Consider the following 17,621-nt stretch of genomic DNA (forward strand, 5'->3'; position numbering starts at 1 on the left):
TATGCAACGCCGTGCTTGGCAGATGATCGACTTGGGCCTGGTCTTCCACCCCGGAGCCTACTTCCGTGACCTGTGGAACATCTTGGACTTCATTGTTGTCAGTGGTGCTCTGATGGCATACGTCTTCTCGTGAGTAGTTTGCGGACACACTTGCACAACAGACGCGGGTTTTTTTTTTTGCCGTAGTGTAACAAATATAAAAAAACACCACGTTTATTGGAGAGTATTGTGAGTGCACCTGCCGTGTTAGCCAACCGTGTAACGTGACCGTGTTTACAGGTAGGTTGGGTGGGGTGAGGTTGGGGGATATACAAAAATACTCAGCGGGGAACACATGTCACAGTCAATGCTAAACAAACTTTAAAGAAATATTCAATGCCCAACAGAATTACAAGCTATGCTGTCTGCTTTTGTATGTCCTGTGTGTTCCGCTCTAGCTCCCACCCTCCTGTGTTTATGAGTAAATGGCTGTATTATGATTGCATGTGGTTATTGGTGTTCACCGAAATGGTGAACTTTGGAGAGTTTCTGCCACTGGTGGTGATTATTATTGGACCAGCATTTATAACTTGACTGTGAGAATTCAGAAGGGGGGCTGACCCCACCCCCCAACCCCTCCCTGATGCAAGGCATCGTTGAGGCATAATGACCTCAAAATAAATGTGTTTAATGGGGTGAAAATATGAGCAAAACGAATACTTGGACGATAGTTTGTGTTTGTCCCTATGTAACGCATAAACATACTAATGTGTGCTCTTTGGGTCTTTCGGTAATGTGCCTTTGACATTGAGAAGCAGTGGCGCCCAGAATTTGGAGGGTGGGATCAGAACGGGCAATTTACTCTGGGTCTAACACAAAGATGGGCCCAAAAATGGGCCATTTGTTTTTGTTTTACACCAACGAATAATGGAGGCCCCACGTGGCATTCTGCCCCAGGTGTCCAGTCCTGGGCCTGTCGAGAAGATGAGCGTCCGCGTGCTCCGTGCGTGTGAGTGAGTGGGGAGCGGTGGTGTAGCGGTTAGCGTGCTGTACTACGAACCCGGAGACCCGAATTCGATTCCCGCTCACGGCCAACACCAGTGACGATTATCTGAAACGGTACTGGGCCTCCCATAAGTCGACTCAGCCTCAAATGAGTACCTGGTGTGGTGTGTAAGTATTGGCACTCGGGAGACGAGTAGGTCGAGCATGGTGCTAGCCACCCACCCCCTCGTGTATCGTTCAGGCCTTCATAGGTCCTCGCTTAATAGCACTTGCCCCAACAGTCTGTTAAGGCTATACGGGCGAATCTTTGTCTTTGTCTTTGTTTTGTGTGAGTGAAAGATGTGATGTGTTTTCTGTTTTCTTTTTAGCTTTCCCCCTAACGCCTTCGTGTTATTTTTTCTTCCGCTTCAAATCCAACGTCCCCTTGATTTTCACTCACCTCGAAAACACCACACAGGACTCCCTCAGGGTAAATGTCCACGGAGCCACTCGCACGGCACCACCCCTCCTCTTCACCTCTAAACCTCTCCACCCCTGCACGGCAGAACTCCTAGCATGCCCGGAGGCACCCAAAAAAAAAGAATGTGCATTACTCACGTAGAGATATGCTCCCTTGCATGTGGCACCGGATGCAGAGAGAGAGAGAAAAGCCATAACGAAGGGAATAATAAAGAGCTACTTGCAACAGAAACTTTCGCCCCTCTGACTTGCCCGAACCTGACGCCACAGGCACCACCGAGGACGTTCTTGTTCACGTGCCGCTTTGTAGCACCTCCCCCCACCCCCCCCCCCCGTTTTGGTCTTGTCACGCAGAGCGTGAGTCCGAATTTCCGAACCAAAGTGGAAGGACGCTCCCTATGGTTTCAGATTGGGGCGAGTCAAAGCATGATGGCTGCAGAAGACAGACAGAGGCGTGGAACCCCTACCGCCCTCCGCGCCCCCTCCCTCCCACCGCCCTCCGCCCCCCCCATCCAAATATTAATAATTTGAGCGATGGCGAGAAGAACAGTTGCCTGAAGTGCATGTGGTGCAACTGTTCTCGGCTGTGATACAGCTCCTCATTATCTCACTTCCCTGTGGCAACGTGTGTGTGTGTGTGTGTGCACGTGCGTGCGTTTGTCCGTCGCTACCTCCAGCAACAAGGGAGGCAAGGACCTTAATACGATCAAGTCCCTCAGGGTTTTGCGTGTGCTGAGGCCCCTGAAGACCATCAAACGTCTCCCGAAGCTGAAGGTATGACCACCGTCGTCTTTCATGCATTGATTTCTGACCCGCCCCCTACTGGACGTCTGTGAAAAGAGCTTCATAGCTCATCGGACTACTCCAGGATATATAGAGATTCAGATTTTTTTTCTTCCTCCATAATTGCGGAAATATTTAAGGTATATCTCTACAGTACTGTAATTGTTGATTAGCTATACTCGCCCTATTCGATGCGATATCTATATATAAAATCATCATCCTCACAATACATGGGCCGATCACCAATAGGTGTCCACTGCACATTTCGTAATTGATCTCCACTTTCCTCTGTCTTGTGACAATATGCTCAAGTAGTGGCCACATCTTTCTGGCACCGATCTCTTATGTCGTCATCATCAAGCCATTCTCTGTTCGGTCTTCCTCTCTTTCCGGTTCCTTCCATTTTTCTGAACAACAACACACTTTACGTTTTTCTGTTGTTGTCCATCCTACATGTGTGCCCAAATAGTGGCAGTTTCCTTCTCATCAATGCCTTCTACTATTCACAACTTTTTTTTATTACTTATACATTGGTCATTCTTTGGGACCAGCTTAGATGCAGTATCCTTCTGTAGTAATACATTTAATTTGTTTTATTTTACTTTTATTAATTTAATTTTTTACCTACGTGACTTTACCGAAAAAACCTAAGAGTATGAATCCTTGCAGTCACGAAAGCTTCAAATCTAGAATTACATTTCTAGTGCCAATATCGCATCTCAATCAGTTATTTGTCTGTATCCAATATATAAAAGATATTATATATCAACTGCAATTGTAAATAAAATGGCCAAGCATGGATGACCTGAATCCTCATTAGAATTTGTTCTCCACCACTCAAGCATCTTCAGATGCAATGCCCATACAGGGACTCCTCTCCATGCGAACATTCGACTTACAAACTTTCAGAGACACGAACCAACCTGTCCGTATGTCCAGTTGCCTGTTTGGACCGAGAGTCGTAAGTTCAACTGCCGAGCAATAGGTAGCGATGGCGGCATCTACAACTGCAGAACATGAAGAACCATTGGCATCTTCACCGACAGGAGATTATACAACTTTTAAAGACATTCCCCGTGTTAAGTGTACATGCCGTACAACACGTTTGGAGAAAAGTTGGATTTACGAACACATCGACTTATGAACAGACCTGTGGAACCTAACTCGTTTGTAAGTAGAGAAATCCCTCTACTCTAACCGCCCCTCTTAAAAAGACTCACAATGTATCTATACACTACAACGCTTGTGCGATTGTCACGATGGGTCCAAGTCGCTTCTCAAGTGGGTGGTGGAACGGCAAGGCAAATGAGATCAGAGAAGCAGATTAATATGCATATGCTCTCTGTCCTGAATGACAAAAAGCGTGTGAAAGTCAGCTCTGACATAGTCCTAACTTTGAGCATTGATAAGTAAACACTGAGATGAATTAAATCCTGTGCTAAGTGCTGAGACCTCTGGAACCTCACTCTTCCGTAAGTATAGGAGTATCTGTACTTTGACCGCCGTGTGGCACCACTTGCAATGCGATGAGCGTAACTCAGGGGTCGGCAAAACCTGCGGCTCCCGAGCCGCGTGCGGCCCTTTAAGGACTGCTCCGTGAGGTTATCTATTAAGGACCACCATCTCTTATTCACATGCATTGGGGCTCTTGAAATATTGAGGATCTTTTTTTGACCGAATTTGTAGAAAAAATGGCTCTCGTTATTTTGGTTGCTGACTCCCTGGTCTATATGATTGCAATACTCCAGCTACGAGAAGCTCTCAATTCTAAAACTACGGCTCTTCTTGTTATTCAGGTTTCTGACTCCTGGTGTTGCTCATCATCAATACCACATCCCTTGTTCCTTCGAGTGAAATTAGATCATTACTTGGGAACGGTGACATCGTGGTGAGCACACTGCGCAAAGACCCCAGTGACCCGAGTTTGATTCCTGGCCACGGCAGACATCGGTGGCGAGCGATATTTGAATCAATCCAGAGAATTTCGATTGGTAAAATCACCCTTAAATGAGTACTTGGTGTGTAACCGTCATCACTGGGGCCAGGTGTGGTGCTGACCAGACCACCTCTGGATACGCACTGTCAGCCTTAATAGGTGCTCGCTAACAGTGGTTCCCCCAACATGGAAGCCATATGAGGTATCTATGTGTGCAGTTTTCATATGTGTGTGTGTGGTGTGGATCACATAGCCACGTGTCAATGCTTTGTTCATTTGCCCTTCTTGTTCCCCTTCACTGGAACAAACTCCCACTGCAACACATCAAACAATCACCTTCACTAACCTGCTTCCGTTCCTGCATTACAACAACCCCAAACCTCTCGTCCCCTAAGCGCATCCTGCTACTGCTACTCCCTGCCCCTGAGCTACAACCAGGCATATCCCAACCCCTATCACTACTCCTACCCCTATCAATACCCTTACCCCTATCACTACCCCTATCACTATCCCTACCCCTATCACTACCCCTACCCCTATCAATACCCTTACCCCTATCACGACCCTTACCCCTATCACTACCCCTATCACTACACCTATCACTACCCCTATCACTACCCCTACCCCTATCACTATCCCTACCCCTATCACTACCCCTACCCCTATCAATACCCTTTCCCCTATCACGACCCTTACCCCTATCACTACCCCTATCACTACACCTATCACTACCCCTACCCCGATCACTACCCCTATCACAACGACAATCCATATTACTACGGAAATCCCTATTATTACCCCTATCACGACCCCAACCTCTATCACTACCCCAACCCTATCACAACCCCAACCCCTATCACTACTCCAACCCCTATCACTACCCAAACCCCTGCTTAACCACTCCCACCTGGTCTGATGTCACCATAACTACACCACCACTCTGAATAACAACCCCACTCACTCTCAACCACTATCAGATCGTGTACAATTGTATAATTGCTGTAAAACGCCTTGGAATAAGGCACTATGTAAATTTAGATAAGATACGTGTAATACGTCTCTCTTTACCTGGCTCTCCGATGTGGTAAGGTCGGTACCGCGTGATGTTCGGTACGGTGTTCGACGTTTCGCTGCACATCCTGCTGGGGGACGGGGGGGGTACGCGTCGCAGAGCTGCCCAGTTCAACCAGGAAAGTGTTTAATTTGCATAATTTGTATGAGAAACATTAACCCCCCCCCCTCCTGGCACCTGATTGGCTCGCAAGTAACGACATCACATAAATCCCTCTATTTAAGACCAAAACAGCAGGAGGATTTCTCCACAACTCTGGCTGCCGCCTGATGATGCTGGTTGTTGCAATTACTGGCGAAACGCGGTACTCGAATTGTAAATCTTGTGGGTTTACTCTCCAACACACCGGTGTGCTGAAGTAGTAAAGAATTAGCATATTGTGTTTATGTGACAAACCTTACTAATTGGCTGTGTCAGGTGCTGGCGGGTTTATCGACACATTTATATTCCCGCGATCTAACCGAAAAAAACCTCTATTATGGATACTATTCTGGCAAATCGCCCGATGATGCTGGATGTAATTACCAGCAAAACGGTGTACTCAAGTTGTAAATGTTGTGGATTTATTCTGCAACACACCGGTGGGCTGAAGTAGTAACTAATTGGCGCGTTTTGTTTACGCGACAAACCTTACAGTCTGTGTCAGGTGGATGGAGGGTTACAGTAAATGTATACTTACACGATCTAACCCACAAACCTTATGAATGTATAATATCGGTCGCATTAACGACCGAAGAAAAAATTCTACGCAGTAGCACGTCTCTTTCCTTCACCCTCCTCCTGCCCTGTTGCTGCTGCTGCTCTCTCCTCCCCGCGCAGGCCGTGTTCGACTGCGTGGTGAACTCCCTGAAGAACGTCCTCAACATCCTCATCGTCTACATGCTCTTCATGTTCATCTTCGCCGTCATCGCCGTGCAGCTCTTCAAGGGGAAGTTCTTCTACTGCACCGACAACTCGAAGGCCCTGGAGAAGGAGTGCAGGTGAAGCAAGTGGCAGTGACGTCACCACGGCGCTTGTGCCATGCTAGGTGCACGATGAGGCCACGTGAATTGTCAGAGGCCCGCTGGCAGGAAGTCATGGAATAGACCCAGGTGCCATGGATTGACTGACTTAAGATGGCTGGCAGATGCGCCAACTGTGCTCTCCACTGTGCCAACTTGCTACATTTTAGCCGCCCCGCGCTCCGCTCGTTGTTGAGAGCGTCGCTTCTCTGCCCTCCGTTGTTGCTGGAGGTCGATTGTCTCCAACTCCCCAGCAGCATCCTTCACGAACCTCCTCCACAGAGGCCAATCTAGCATTGACACCACCAACACTACCACCACCACGCAGAGAGGCACTAATGATGATGACTGCATGTCTGCTCTTTATGCCACTGCCAGCAGATTTCAATTTCTCATTGGGCCTCTGTGTGAGTCTATGGTTATCTATGCGAGTCTGTGGGTCTCTGTATGGGTGGATTTCTGCTTGAGATTATGGAAGTCTGAATATAATCCAGGAAGTCATTAAAACAGTGTCACCTGACCCATCTTCTTATGTCAAGACATCATAGAAACAATCAATCAGATGTACACTAGATGTTAACCTATATACAGCATTCATTCGTTATTCATGAACTTGCTATTCGCGATTTTAGGTATCCGCTAATCACATCTGGAACTCTACGCGACTGCATTGAGAGAGAGAGAAATAAACTGATGAGATGAAGTGATGACAGATATAGGGACGAGAGAGAATGTAATGCGAGAGTGTGATGCGAGAAAGTGATGAGATACAGTGATGAGAGATAAAGAGATGAGAGAGAGCTAACTTCTTGAAGCTTTAGAAGCATCTGCAGACGTTGTGCTGTGCAATATCCATAGGCCAATATCATTATCCACGACGTTTCACTATTCACGAGAATCTCCGGAGCGTGTATCCCTAGCGAATAACGATGGAATTCTGAACGTGAACGAATTAAATTTTCATCTTCTTGGTTCTTTCGGTAAAGTCACGTAGAAGGGAAGTAATAAAATAATAAAAATAAAACATAATGAAATAATTCTCACGACATTTCGGCCACAACGCAAGCAGCCGTCCTCAGGTGAAGACCAGGTCTGTCAGGAAGACAGCGTCTGAATGAAACACCACCACGCTTGGAGCATATATTTAAGCTGGGTTGGAAGGGGGGAAGGGCACCTTGACAAAAGAATTTGCATATCAAGAGGAATTTAGCATATTTATGGGAAATGCAGGTATGTGATTAGTACTACTTGTGAAATGCGTAGGAGGTGGGCGGGGGGGTTTCAAAGTCATTATGCCCGTGCATTATGCAGGATTAGCAGCATCAAAGGGAGGGGATAGGGGTAGCATTAATAAAGGGAAGGAATGTTAATAGTATGTTACTTCCCTTCTACGTGACTTTACCGAAAGAACCAAGAAGATGAATCCCTGCAGTCACGAAAGCTTAAAATCGAGAATTAAAGTTTATTCTAACTCCTCTCCAGTGGCTACTACCTGCTCTATGGAAAGGACAACGCGGTCAAGGCGGAGAGGCGCGAGTGGAAGAAGTTCCCTTTCCACTACGACAACGTGCTGTGGGCCCTTCTCACCCTCTTCACGGTGTCCACTGGTGAAGGCTGGCCAGAGTGGGTGCCCGTTTTAAAACGCACACCCCACAGCGGGCACGGGGGGGGGGGCTCTCCGGAGCTCCCTCTGGCACGGAGAACCTCGCCCTGGCAGTGACGTGAAGGACTGCACCGTCACCGACTACAATGTAGTAACTGTATAATATGTTTTTAATTTGTCTGTGCAGAGTTCTCAGGCACTCGGTGGAGGCGACCTATGAGGAGCAAGGCCCCAGCCCCGGCTATCGCATGGAGATGTCTATTTTCTACGTGGTCTACTTTGTCGTTTTCCCATTTTTCTTCGTGAACATCTTCGTGGCCTTGATTATCATCACCTTCCAAGAGCAAGGAGACAAGGTCATGTCCGAGTACAGCTTGGAGAAAAATGAGGTTGGTGGTGCACCGGTGTTCGTGGTGGAGCTGTTGCCACGGTGGACTGGTCTGCATGCACTGTTAATTACAATCCAGAGGTCGCCACTGCTATTCTATCTCCTGGCGTGGCACTTGAATCATTGGGTGTAGTTTCTTCAATTCACCCCTCTCTCCACTATCCCTGTACACCAAGCAGGATAGGGCGAGATGGTATCTCCCTCACCAAGTATGCAGGTCATGGCTCTGATCCCGACCTTGACCCCTGCTGTATATTTGGAGTTTGAATGTTCTCCCCGAGATCACGTGGATTGTTCTCCGGGTTCGGAGTATTTGGCTGATATTAATGTCCACACGATGATAAGCCGCCTTCGTTGAGCTGTCATTTGTGGCCAGGTCACTTCTGAAAAGGAGCTGTATAGCTCAGCGGGCCTTACCTGGTAAAATCAAATAGCGTTTTATAGTTTAGTATAAATGAGTGCACCACAGTTAGTCGATCAGCAGGTTGGTAGGGTGTGGTGGGGTAAAGTGTGTGCTTATTTCTAAGTTTTCTGGCCAGCGTGGGAGAGTAAGCCAAATACCCTCCAAACATGTATCCACGAATGCCACAATGAGCCCAGGGACTTTTTTCAGGATCCTGCGATGGTTTTTAATTCTGAGATAATTTCAGCCAATTTATAAGTACAACTTTAAACTATAAAAAACATATATTTTCTATTTTACCTTGTAGGGCTCCACTGAGCCTATATTTTTCAGAAGCGACCTGGCCACAAATGATAGCTCAACGAAGTGGCTTATCATGTGGAAATGTATCTCAGCCAAATAATGAGTGCTTATACACTCACCAAGAAAAGAGAAGAGCTCTGTGGATATGCCTCGAGTGGAGGCCCTGCCACAAGCGAGTGGGGTGAGCATGCAATTGCAGGGCTGAACCTTTATCTTTTTTTGCCCTCACTATATGACTCTACTTAAAGCTTGACATTTATTTATTCACCCAATTGCTGTCCAGATTTGAACGCGGGGATCTTGGTGGTGCTGACTCATTGCTCAAACCCTGGCACCGCGGGTCATCTCTGAACACACTAATGCATTGCGTTGAAACGCCAACCCCGCTCTCACTTTCCTCCCATTTACCGATGCCTTCGCACTCCTGTCCCACATGCGTCCTATTCTCGCAGAGGGCATGCATCGACTTTGTGGTGAGCGCCAAGCCCCTGACGCGCTACATGCCCCAGAACAGGAACACCTTCCAGTACCGCATGTGGAAGTTCGTGGTGTCCCCGCCATTCGAGTACTTCATCATGGCCATGATCGCGCTCAACACCATCGTCCTCATGATGAAGGTATCTCTACCCCTATCACGACCCCAACCCCCAACCCTCCCGCCCGTTCCCTTCGCGCCAGCAGTGGGTCTGGGTGGGGTGACCGGGTGGGTTGCATCATGGAGGCTGGGAGCCACTCTAGAGAGGGCCTGCGATCCGTAGCTGCAGTAGTGGTGGCACTAAATGCCAATTTTCTTGCTGTACAAACCGAGCCACGCCGGAGTTGTTTCCAAACGAGCACGGCACGGGTCAGAAGGTGCCCAGGTTGTTCTTCCATTGCAGGACACGAGCCGTGCCACTGATGTCACACTCATTGACGAGTTGAGTCGCATGGAGGTGGCGATGCTGTGTCACCTGCGAACTTGACTGATGCCACACTCAGTGGACGCATTGCTTGGCCCCGAACCAGATTTAGATGTCTCGTGAGGCCAGCATGCCACCGTTTTTGGTTCTGGCTTGGCATGAAAAATAGCCAATAGAAAACCAGCAGTATTGTGAGGACCATACAATGTTCGGATTTGCCAATGTTAATGAGGTATATGAGACGGTGAACACACGGAAACGCTAACTGAAGATTGGAGCTGTGGATATGTATATAATGATGCCTTATTTAATTGGTTTATTGTTGTGCTAGCAGAACGTGCATTAGAAATGTGCGTGCGAGGCTCGGTTATTTATGATCTATGGAAATTACATGCAAATGTTATGCTCTTGTTACATTTAGGCTAATGGACGGAACAAATTGTATTAGACTAAAGAAAATTATATACAATGCAAATGAGATGTTAAAATTAGACAAAAATGAATCTGTCCTTGAATTGAATTGCAACCTTGAATCTTGACAATTCATGAAATCAGTTGCGATTTTGGGGTTAATTGACATGCACGCACACTCATAGCCAAGCACTGGTGGCATGCGCCTGTAATCCAGCACTGCAGAGGCTGCGAGGGTTGGTGGATCACCTAAACGTTGTGGCATTCTAGGAGGAACCATACCCTGGCTTGCCATGAGAACGCAGACCAGCAACATGTGGACTGACCTCTATCGTTCCATCTGTGTGGGATAGAGTGTTGCCCCCCCTCACATGTGTACGTGTTCTCCAGGCTGCTGCGGCTTCCTCCCACGTGTAAACACTTATTAATTGTTCATAATATAGGTTTTTGGGTCAGATCGAGTTATTTATAAATGTGTCGTAACCCTCCACCAACCGACACGGCCAAACAGTAAAAAATGTGTCACGTTTTCAAAGGACAAATTAATTGGCTGAAAACATCTCCATATATCGAGGACCCGCAGAGCTTGGGCAATTGTTGATGCCACCTTTCCACCTGGCTGCCTTCCCGCTTATCTGTGTGATTCCTCGCATCACTGAGTCATTCTCTCTTTTTGTGAAATTATTACTTATCATCGTTTGTAGCGAGGACACCTAGCGCCTGGCCCCGAAGAGTCTGTGTTTGGGACCTATGGGCTTGTGTCAGATTTGCCATTGAGTCAATTAAAAGTTTCAGTGTGGGGTTTTCTTGAAATATTTAAAACATGTATTTTTAAGTGGCAGATTGTGGCTCTATTTTGGTGGAGAGGGTGACACATTTCATCATGGGTTTTGCAGTTTTTAGGTGACACATTCACGAAACGAAATGGATAATTAATTTGCAGTGACATCAAATCATGTACTGATGCTGGCTATTTCCAGACCAGTGCTCCTCAAAAAAAAGAGTGCAACCACCGATTTCGTGACATCCTTCCTGTCGCATTCTGAATACCCTCTTAAACCACCTTCCCTGCATCACACCTCCGCCACAAGCTGTCATTGCGCATAGCTTTGCGTTTGCAGAATTTTGGTTTTCCCTGTCATTCTCTCGCTGCTATCGTGGTCACCATTCGCAAGAACTTTGCTCGTTCACTCCTCAATCCCATGTTGAGAATTCAGACGATCGGACCGACCGCTCCGTCTCAACCCATACAGTCCTGTGTTTAACCCCCATAGTGCAGGTCACAACACTGCTCTTCCCTCGCATACTGCCCGACTTTTAAATCTCTCTCATCGTCTCTCTTTTCTCTACCATTTTCTTACAACCGTCAGAAATTCAAGAAACGTTTTAAATATAATGAATTACGCCTTCTGCCCACTGCGCGTCTTGGGCCTTTGGACCTGTGCTCGGTAATTGTGATATTAAAAAGAAAATTGTGCTCAAATTTTGATTGAAAGCTTTCGTGATTGCAGGCTGTCGGACGCTGTCTTTCCGATAGCCCTGTTCTTCACCTGAGGATGGCTGCTTGCGTTGTGGCCGAAACGTCATGTAAATTGCATTTTATTATGTTTCATTTTTATTATTTTATTATTTCCCTTCTACGTGACTTTACCGAAAGAACCAAGAAGAAAAATTGTGCTCCCCCCCCCCCTTGGTTCCCCTTCTTCCCCTGTCCCTCTCTTTCTCCCAATATGTTAGTTATCTTTCTCCCTTAACCATTTTCTCCTCCCCATATATGAGCATTCACGTCCCCGTTAGTGGTTCCCCACCTGGGTTGAGCAGTGAGGCCAATTCTCCCCCACTTCATTAAGCCCTGTTGTACCGAACTCGGGGGCTGCTGTTCGCGGATATTGCGTCCCCTCCTCCCTCCGTTCTGTGATCGGCGCTTTGTATCGGGCTCTCTTTGAGTTGTAACAAAAATATATATTGTGCTCAATGGTATAGTTGTATGTGCAGCGTTTTGTTCCCTCTTGCAGTACCACGAAGCTTCACCTGAGTACGAGAAAATTCTGCGCAACCTCAACATCATCTTCACCGTGCTGTTCTTTCTGGAGTGCAAACTGAAGATTGTAGCGTTTGGAATTCTGGTACGCTCCCCCACACGGTGTGCTAAAGGGATGATGGATTATGCGCGGCGTGTTATCATCGGTTAAAAGTGCTGTGCTCACAATTGACAGGTTGTGAGCTCAAAATCGTGGTGTCTGGGAAACTTTAGCCTATCACTCCAATGCTGCAGGGAGTCCATTAATAAGCAGGGCTTAATTTCAGCCAGAGTGGTCCAGCTCTGAGTCATTTTGGGGGTTAGTGGGGGTGGGGGGCTATAGAAAATATTCCATGAGAACTCAAGCCCTGAATAGTCGTCATGCCATGCACAGTCAGCTTCCCACCATCGGTATGTGGAATACCCACCACTGGTCCCAAGCTGCCAATGGAGATCAGCGCTGTGCAATTGTACATTTCAGCAGGGAGGCACTTTGACCTTAACGCCAAGTGTTTTTTCGTCGCTTCAATAAGCAGAACATGTTGATTTTCTTTTTTGTAATAGTACTTTTGTAAGTTCGTGTTTGTTTGTCTCAACAGAACTATTTTCGGGATGCTTGGAACGTGTTCGATTTCGTTACTGTGCTGGGAAGCATCACAGACATTCTCGTCACGGAGCTTGGGGTAAGTTTGTCCGTATTCGAATATCAGTCGATCACACATTTATGTTTGTCGATTACTAAATTTTGACTTAAAACTTTCGTGACTACAGAAATTCATATTCTTTGGTTCTTTCGTTAAAGTCACGTAGATAGAAAAATAAAAGTAAATAAAATAAAACTATGAAGTTTCGATCACAACACAAGCGATCGTCATCAGGAGGAAAAATGGTTGAAGGCCACTGAAGGCAAGCTGTTTTTAAAGGTTTAAAATGGGCGTGGCACAAGCGTCCTGGCATCGGAATGCAGTGGGCGGGGCATATGTGCCCTGGGGTCAGAGAGCACCATGGTGAAGCACGGAAGGTGACAAAGAAAGGGAACTTGGAAGGTGACAAGAAGGAAACATCACAACCAGTGACATTTCGATCAAAACACAAGCGAGTGTTGTGATCGAAATGTCGTAGTTTTATTTTATTTACTTTTATTTTTTTCTGTCTACATGACCCAAAGAATATGTCGATTAATATTTTATTGTTATATTGCTCAATTAGAAGGACACTTGATTAGAGTTAGCCTGCATTGAATTAGCATATAAAGAAGTTTAGGGGTAAAAATTAAATGGCTTCATTATTTTATTCGAAAGGTGGAAATTAATTTCCAGAGAATTGAACACATTGGCTAAATTGTTGTTTTAAAATTCACAATGCCACCCTTGGCATCCTTTGCAGCTTACATGTCTCATCTCTTCATATTTAAATCATTGAGCTTCATTTAACTGTCATCACGGTGATATTCATTCTATACTTGTCTTTAATAATGGAGACCCATGAAGACATTTTTTACGTTTTTATCACGATTCATTTTTCCATCATTGTCCTGGATACAAACTGACCACTGCCATGGGAATGCGGAAACAGCATCCACCGTTGCTTTTGGGCCACGAACAGAAATTAGTGCCACACCATTGCTCTCATGAACCGGGAATCTTTTGACTTGCATTTTTGAAATAATGGGTTTGATTTCGGCACACGATGGGCTATTCCTGTCATTGCAATTGGGCCTCAAAACAGCCACTTTTAGCGCAGATGGAGTGCTCTGCGAATTCTCCCGCCTGAGTGGCGGTGCGAATCGAACGATCGATTCTCTACAAAGCATCTACAGCGGTGACCGTGCGGAGGATCGGCTCGCTCTTCCCCCAACCATACTCTTCCCCCCCCCGACCCTGCCTTCAAATTTTATTAATCGCTGACTTCAACTCATTTTGATGTTCGTACGCACCATCCGATTGACTCGATGCGTGCTCTTGATGTGTGTGTGTGCGCGCGCGCGCACGTGCATGCGTGCGTCTCTGCGCGTGTGTGCGTTTGTTTCCATCACCTTCCGCCCCCCCACCACTCCACACACCCACCCGACGCATCGTCAATCCTGACCACGTCCTGCCCTGTCCCCCTGCCTTCCCTCTCCTCCATCTTCCATGCCATTGCCACGCCATCTCCCATAAAGAGCCCCGGCCCGGTTAGTTTTGCATGCACACGGCACGGTCCTTTTAGACGCGAGCACGCGAGTCGCATGGCTTTGCACACACGGTGGCTGTGGTTTTATTTCCCACCCGCCCTACCCCCCCGCCCCGTTGAGTCGGTGCCACACACGTTCATGTTCGTGTCTCGATTAGCACGGTTCACTACGCACGGTGCAAAATAAAGTCTACATACGCACATGCATATTTACGCCACACTTTCTTCTCATCTGTACGTCGTGGCTTTTTGTGTCCCCTCCATTGTGGCGCAGACTGCGGTGGTTGGATTGCGGTTACAAAAATATAGTTTTTTTATCGTTATTTTTGTAAATATGTAGAGATGTACTTTGACTTGAATTGTGAACAGCTCTCCGTGTATGTATACCATATGCACGGTCACACACGTTTTTTTGGTGTCCCTTAACCACATCTAAAAATTGTGTGGGGTATCTTCGCCGTATCTAAAAATGTTGTGGGTGTTTCTCAGCCATTTTTTATGTTATGCTGCGGCATATCTCATAGCCGCATCTAAAACAATTTACAGGGGTTCTGCCATAACCCATATATGTAAATATTCTATAGACATTTAATTAAATTTTGCGAGAAAGTCAAATGTATTTCTCAGCAGGCACGTTCAGTTATCATGTTATTGTCCTTCCCCCGCACCTCGAATTAGCATGAATGGCTACGTACAGTGCGAAAATAAGATCAACACACATACATCGTGTATTATACAGAACACGTGACATTTCCAACGCTGAACAATACGTTAGCAGGTGTCATGACAAGTGCTAAAACAAACAAACAAAAATCCACTGAGAAATGTGGAGAGATGTGGTGGCAGCGGTTTATGAATACTGGGCCAAGAGATCAAACAGCAATTGGGACAAAAAGCACTTGTGGCAACAATGCTGCTTGGTATTTGGTCGAAGAGTGGCATTGATGTAAAATTTTAATTGTGAATGCACAGCATATTCCTACATGACGGTCTTTAAATCGCTTGACCGGTCCATAGACCCTTTTCTGCCTTTCTAGATGCTAGATTACAAGATGTTAATTGCAGTGACTTCGCTGCATTGCTGATTATTATAATTGTTGCATTCATTTAGCGGACGAGTGTCAGTGTTGGACAGTAGCCTTGAGCAGTTCTCATGCTGCAAGGCAGTGACTGGGTTGCTTGCCACGCACAACACAAGCGATCGTCATCATACAAACACCTTAATATCAGAAACGTGACGTACGGTTTAAATCCCTCCACGTCTAGTTTTCAGCTCGTAATCGTGTAGCGTTCGATATGGTGTGGCCAACGTTTCTCTCCACGTGTACGGGAGCTTCTTTCCGTAACTGAATTCCACTTCTTCTTGGTTCTTTCGGTAAAGTCACGTAGAAGGGAAATAATAAAATAATAAAAATGAAACATAATAAAATAATTCTCACGACGTTTCGTCCTCTGGTGAAGAACAGGTCTGTCGGGAAGACGCTGAACAATACGTAGCAGGTGTCTTCCCGACAGACCTGTTCTTCACCTGAGGACGGCTGAGAATTATTTTATTATATTTTATTTTTATTATTTTATTATTTCCCTTCTACGTGACTTTACCGAAAGAACCAAGAAGATGAATCCCTGCAGTCACGAAAGCTTTAAATCGAAAAATGAATTTCACTTCCTGAATTAATAAATTCAATTCCTGACGAAAGCTCCCGGCGTGGGAGCGCACAACGAAACGCCGGACATCCTGCCGAACAACGCGCGGTGCAACCTTGAGAGCACGCCGGAGAGCCATAAATTGTCGCGCGGACGAGAGATTCACATCAGACTGTTGAACTTTTCTTGTTGAAAAGTCATCGTAAAAAAGTATGCTTTTAAATTGAGATCTTTGGATTTAGATTTTAAGCTTTCGTGACTTGCAGGAATCCATACTCTTTGGTTCTTTCGGTGAAGTCACGTGGGTAGAAAATAAAATAAATCACGACGTTTCGATTGCAACACAAGCAATCATCATCACGTGTGGTTTTCCCACCTGATGATGATTGCTTGTGTTGCAATCGAAACGTCGTGATTTATTTTATTTTATACCCACGTGACTTTACCGAAAGAACCAAAGAGCATCCTTGAATTTCCATGAATGGCGTGCGTCGTTGTGCCATGGCCTTCGCCGCTGGCAAGTCTCTTATGTTCCAGGCACTTTTCCTTGCTCCTTACAGAAAAACTTCATCAACCTAAGCTTCTTAAGGCTTTTCCGGGCGGCACGTTTGATAAAACTCCTACGCCAGGGCTACACCATCCGCATCCTCCTCTGGACGTTCCTGCAGTCGTTCAAGGTACAGCTCAGATACTTACAGTATATACACTTTTTTTATTATCATTATTCTAATCACCATTGCTAAGCACAAACCCAAAGGCCCGAGATACCAAGCAACCTGCAACAAACAGCACCGTTGAAGTTTGCAACAGACGAGGTAATGTTTAAAGAGTGTGGGGAGGCGAGACGATGGGAGAGGGAATTCCGAAGTGGAGCAGTGCGAGTGGAGCAGTGCGAGTGGAGCAGTGCGAGTGGAGCAGTGCGAGTGGAGCAGTGCGAGTGGAGCAGTGCGAGTGGAGCAGTGCGAGTGGAGCAGTGCGAGTGGAGCAGTGCGAGTGGAGCAGTGCGAGTGGAGCAGTGCGAGTGGAGCAGTGCGAGTGGAGCAGTGCGAGTGGAGCAGTGCGAGTGGAGCAGTGCGAGTGGAGCAGTGCGAGTGGAGCAGTGCGAGTGGAGCAGTGCGAGTGGAGCAGTGCGAGTGGAGCAGTGCGAGTGGAGCAGTGCGAGTGGAGCAGTGCGAGTGGAGCAGTGCGAGTGGAGCAGTGCGAGTGGAGCAGTGCGAGTGGAGCAGTGCGAGTGGAGCAGTGCGAGTGGAGCAGTGCGAGTGGAGCAGTGCGAGTGGAGCAGTGCGAGTGGAGCAGTGCGAGTGGAGCAGTGCGAGGTGACCTGCAGTGCGGCAGTGGTGGTGGTTGACGACAGCGTAGATGAGATGACACAGTCAGAATCTGATAGGCCGAGGCCTCAATATGGGTTAAGGATTCAATGAGTGAAGTTCAAGAGAACAGCAACCATGATGGTAATGATAAACGAGTAATATAAATATGAATCGTACATATTATATCTTCACACTTGTGTTTTATTAGAATAGGAATCAATTTCATTGTA

General features: G+C 46.6%; 1 protein-coding gene across 7 annotated transcripts in view; it reads left to right on the forward strand.

The window, feature by feature from the left end:
* Positions 1–17,621, forward strand: part of LOC144948501 (voltage-dependent P/Q-type calcium channel subunit alpha-1A-like) — a 168,732-nt gene that overhangs the window by 115,420 nt on the left and 35,691 nt on the right. For all 7 annotated transcript variants that reach the window (XM_078878020.1, XM_078878021.1, XM_078878022.1 and 4 more), the window contains 9 exons: positions 23–129; positions 2,121–2,217; positions 6,054–6,214; positions 7,718–7,858; positions 8,026–8,227; positions 9,385–9,549; positions 12,258–12,368; positions 12,862–12,945; positions 16,642–16,758. In XM_078878020.1, coding sequence (XP_078734146.1) covers positions 23–129; positions 2,121–2,217; positions 6,054–6,214; positions 7,718–7,858; positions 8,026–8,227; positions 9,385–9,549; positions 12,258–12,368; positions 12,862–12,945; positions 16,642–16,758 — 1,185 coding nt within the window. The remainder of the gene's footprint in view (positions 1–22; positions 130–2,120; positions 2,218–6,053; positions 6,215–7,717; positions 7,859–8,025; positions 8,228–9,384; positions 9,550–12,257; positions 12,369–12,861; positions 12,946–16,641; positions 16,759–17,621) is intronic.

This window comes from Lampetra fluviatilis, chromosome 49, assembly GCF_964198595.1.
Source record: "Lampetra fluviatilis chromosome 49, kcLamFluv1.1, whole genome shotgun sequence".
NCBI lineage: Eukaryota > Metazoa > Chordata > Hyperoartia > Petromyzontiformes > Petromyzontidae > Lampetra > Lampetra fluviatilis.